Raw genomic sequence first — 4,057 nt, forward strand, 5'->3', positions numbered from 1 at the left:
CGGGGAGGGATGAGGTTGGAGCCGGTGGGGAGATGAGGGCGGCGCCGGTAGGGGATGAGAGAGGGCCGTCCCGACCCCAGGGCCCTGTCCCAGTCGGCACTCACGTCATGACCGCTGTCTCATCCAGGAAGGCCTGGGCCGTCACGTCGCACTTGATGTTCTTCACCGCCACCTTCTGCCCCAGGTACTCGCCCTGCAGGACGGCTGGAGGTAGGGAGAGCGTCAGGACCCCGACTGAAAGGGGCGGATAAATGGCCATGTCCGCGCCCTGATCCCGAATGCACTGCTTTGAGCCCCAGACCTCAAGACACCCTGAACCCTGCTCCTGCATGCTCCAGACCCAGGACCCAAGAGAACCCACCAAGTCAGGGTCTGCAGGCACCTCCCCAAGTCCGGTCCTGCTGCCTGGTTTTGCAAGGCTGGTGAGCTCAGGATGGGTTTTCTTTTCTTTTTTTTGGTAGAGAAATTGTTGTTATGGGACCAGCAGGTGGCATAGTGGTTAAGGCACTGGACTCCTATGGAGTCTACTGCAGGTCCAGTCCCGGACCCAGTGGCTTAAACTCACGCTGGGCACGTGTGCATGCATGCCCAAGATCCCAAGAAGAACATGGAGGAGAAGGGTTTGCAGTATGGCCATCCTCCCTGGGGGGTGATTTCTCGCTTTCTGTCTCTCTCTCTCTGTCTTTCTGGTGAGCACATGTGCCCTATAGCGAAATCCTCTCAAAAAAAAAAAAAAGTTATTGCTATAGGGCGCATGCACTCATCAGAGCGCGAGAGAGAGACAGAAAGAAAGAAACCACCCCCGCCAGGGGAATGGCCACACCGCAATCCCTTGTCCTCCATTCTCTTGGGACCTTGGGCACCCACGCACACGCGTGCACACACCTGGCGTGAGGTTCAAGCCACCAGGTCCAGGACTCAAACCACAGTCGACTACATGGAGTCCAGCCATGTAACCATTACGCCATCTGCTGGTCCCTCTATTTTCAAATGGTTAAAAATATTAAAAGACGAGTACTGTTTGACAACATGTGAGCGCTATTTGAAATTCAAATGTCCCTGCTGTCACAGCCGCTGGGACTTGTCTACCTACTGCCTGCTAGGAGGCAGGGCTGTGGCTAAGCCAGACCCTCTGGGCTACGAAACTCCAGCCCTTTCCAAAATCTGCCGAACCCTGATCGAAGCCCCAGAACGTTCCCGAATAATAACGTCAGGGCATGGCATTCGAGCAGAGGGAAGAAGCCTGACAGGTGTGGAGGAACTTGAACATGTACGGGGCGCCTGCTTAGGTAATACACCCCTCAGGACAGCTACCACTGTCCCCGTCACTGAGGGGAGACCGAGGCTCAGAGGCCTCACGCAGCGAGCAGGGGTTCAGCTCTGAGGCTCCGAAGGCCAGGTATGCCCTGTTTCCTTCCGCCCTACTCACCTCCAAATTCCCCCTCTCCAATCTGCGCACCCAGGGTCAGATGCTGCAGGTTCAGTAGCCAACCAGCTGTGGGAGAGACGGTCAGTGGGTGACAGCTCCCCAGCCCTTCCCATCGGGGTTCCCTGTGCTGAGAAACGCAGTTCCAGGTGTGGACATGTTCCCAGCAGGGACCCTTGGGCGTGTCCCAGACACCCCACTCTGGGTGTCAGTGATTTTTATTCCTTTGTTAGAGGGTGTGTGCTGGTCAGAGAAGGCTGCGAAAGAAAGAGGGAGGAGGGACCAGCAGGTGGTGTGGTGGTTAAGGCGCTGGACGCACCCACATGGCTGACGAGGGTTCAAGTCCTGAATCTGGTGGCTTGCTTTCTCACTTCCTAGCTCTCTCATTCTCACCCTCTGTCTCTCTCTGCTTAAACTAAAAAATAAATGAATGAATAAATAAAATAAAATAATTATTTTAAAAAAAAGAAAGAGGGAGGAGAGTGAAAAGTCACCCCCTGGGGGGATGGCCATGCCCCAACCCCTTCTTCTCCACCTTCCTCCCGGGTTTGGGGCACACACGCGCATGCACCAGGTGTGATTTTCAAGTTGCTGGGTCTGGGACTCGAACTGTACAGTTGCCCATGTAGGATCCAGCCGCGTTCACTGCCATGCTACCTTCTGGCCCTAGTACCAGTGACTGCTGTAAGCCACGGGACTACCTGGGCTGACCCGAGCAAGCCGTTTCCAGGAGGTGCAATGGTTTAAATGGCCGAGCCCGGGGTCTCAGCTCAGACCAGAAGGCTTGGCGATGGAGGCTGACCTTTCCTGCACCTGGGGACCCCGTGGCCCTCGACACCCCCTCAGCTGGTCCTCCTGCAGCCCTGTGCCTGCGTCGCCCGGGGAACACACAGCAGAGCGTACCGCTGCTTCTCAGCTCACGTGGCTATGTCGTGATAAACCATTGGAGCTCAAAGACAGCATGAGGTGGAAGGGCCCTTGATCCCCAACACCCGCCACGAGGTTGAAAATACATAATTCGGGGGCCAGCAGATGGCGTCACGGTTATGTCTCTGGACTCCCACGTAGTCTACTGTGGTTCGAGGCACACCGAGGCACATGTGCGTGCGTGCCCAAAATCCCAAAAGGAGAATGGAGGAGAAGGGATTGTGGCATGGCCATCCCCCCCGGGGAGAGATGTCTTGCTTTCTGTCTCTCTGGCGAGCGCACGTGTCCCTATAGCAGATCTCTCCCTCAGAAAAGGAAGAGGAGGGGAGGAGAGGAGAAAGAAAACCCATACATCAAGCCGTCATAAGCCCAGACGCCTCTCAACTTACAGTGGGGTTACACTCATATGGGCTCATGGTAAGGAGAATTACTAAGTCCAGGTCTGGCCCTGTGGCCTGGTGGTTAAGGGACCCAGATCCCACATGGCCGACTGGTTTGAATCCTGGCCCCAGCAGCTCGAAAAGCACACAGGGCATGCGTGCATGCGTGCCCCGGTCACGCTGCATCCCTGTCCCTCCCTCTCTGACAGGTGGATGGAAACAAAAACACGTGGAAGCTGAACCCCACCTAAGTCGGGGATCAACTTTACAGCAAACACGGAGACCGAGGCAGGCTCTGGAATCTTCTGGGCTCTGCCCTGGACCTTTCTGGCAAGCACTCCTGAGCTCTCCCCTCCACTCCCCTCCCCGAGTTGGTTGTCCTACTCTTCCTCCCCGGAGCAGCCACTGTGAGCCCCAAGCTCTTGGGACGTGGTCAGACAGGGTGCCGCTGGCTCCACTGGGCACTGCTGTCAAGCTGCCTAGATCTCCCTGGGAAAGACGTGTCTCTGGGGGGACAGACAAGGACTGGAGGGATGGCCCTGCGGTGGCGGGGGACGTGTTCTTGGGCGATGATCGGGCAGAATACGCAGCATGGAGGCCTGAGGGCTAGGGAGAGCCTGGAGGGGGTTGGGTGGGTGGTTCAGGCCAAGGGGGCAGGTCTAGGAGGGGAGGCCCGAGTGGGTGGATTTGCAGGACAGACATGAGGACGCTGGGGCAGGACGGCCCTACCCTTGGCCAGCTCCTCCTCCGCAGACCTGGTGCCCTGCTTCCGCCTGGGCTTGACCAGCTTGGTACAGATGGCTCCTTTGTCCCGGCTGTAATACTGCGGGGGGCGGCAGGGGCCGTGAGCCCCACCCGGTTCAGGCAGCTCCGCACCCCTCCCCTGCCCAGGAGGGTCGCTGAGTGGGCGGACTGGAGGCGAGGGGTGGGGGGAAGGGGTTTGGTTGCCAGGCCTTGTTGGGGTGGTTTCCGTGGCAACGGGAGGGGAAGCGGCAAGGAGGAAACGGAGAATGGGGGGGTTCCTCCGAACCGACGTCAACCTGGAGTTCCCCTAGCTCCATGGGGTCCCCCTCCCTCTCTGCGCTGGAGAGGACCCTCCCCCGGGGTCCGTGTCCGTCTGCCGGGCCGGGAGAGGCCCACGGGGACCTTCCTGCCCCGCCCCGGGCGCCCCGGCACCTCGACCATGTCCATGAGGTTGCCGAAGCACACGGCCTCGTCGACGGTGAGGCGGCCGCCGCGGTGCAGCACGCGGTAGTGGGTGACCTCGCGGCCGAAGCTCACGCACAGCACGTAGTCGCCGGGGTGTCGCGCCGACTCGCGCACC

At 59.0% G+C, this 4,057-nt stretch overlaps 1 protein-coding gene across 1 annotated transcript in view; it reads right to left on the minus strand.

Annotated features, from left to right (window-relative positions):
- MATK (megakaryocyte-associated tyrosine kinase) overlaps positions 1–4,057 on the minus strand; it is a 6,875-nt gene that overhangs the window by 1,727 nt on the left and 1,091 nt on the right. Inside the window, 4 exon segments of the mRNA XM_027769600.1 lie at positions 76–204; positions 1,430–1,495; positions 3,463–3,556; positions 3,910–4,055. Coding sequence (XP_027625401.1) covers positions 76–204; positions 1,430–1,495; positions 3,463–3,556; positions 3,910–4,055 — 435 coding nt within the window.

The sequence above is a fragment of the Tupaia chinensis genome, unplaced genomic scaffold (assembly GCF_000334495.1).
Source record: "Tupaia chinensis unplaced genomic scaffold, TupChi_1.0 Scaffold149964_2, whole genome shotgun sequence".
In the NCBI taxonomy this organism is placed as follows: Eukaryota; Metazoa; Chordata; class Mammalia; order Scandentia; family Tupaiidae; genus Tupaia; species Tupaia belangeri.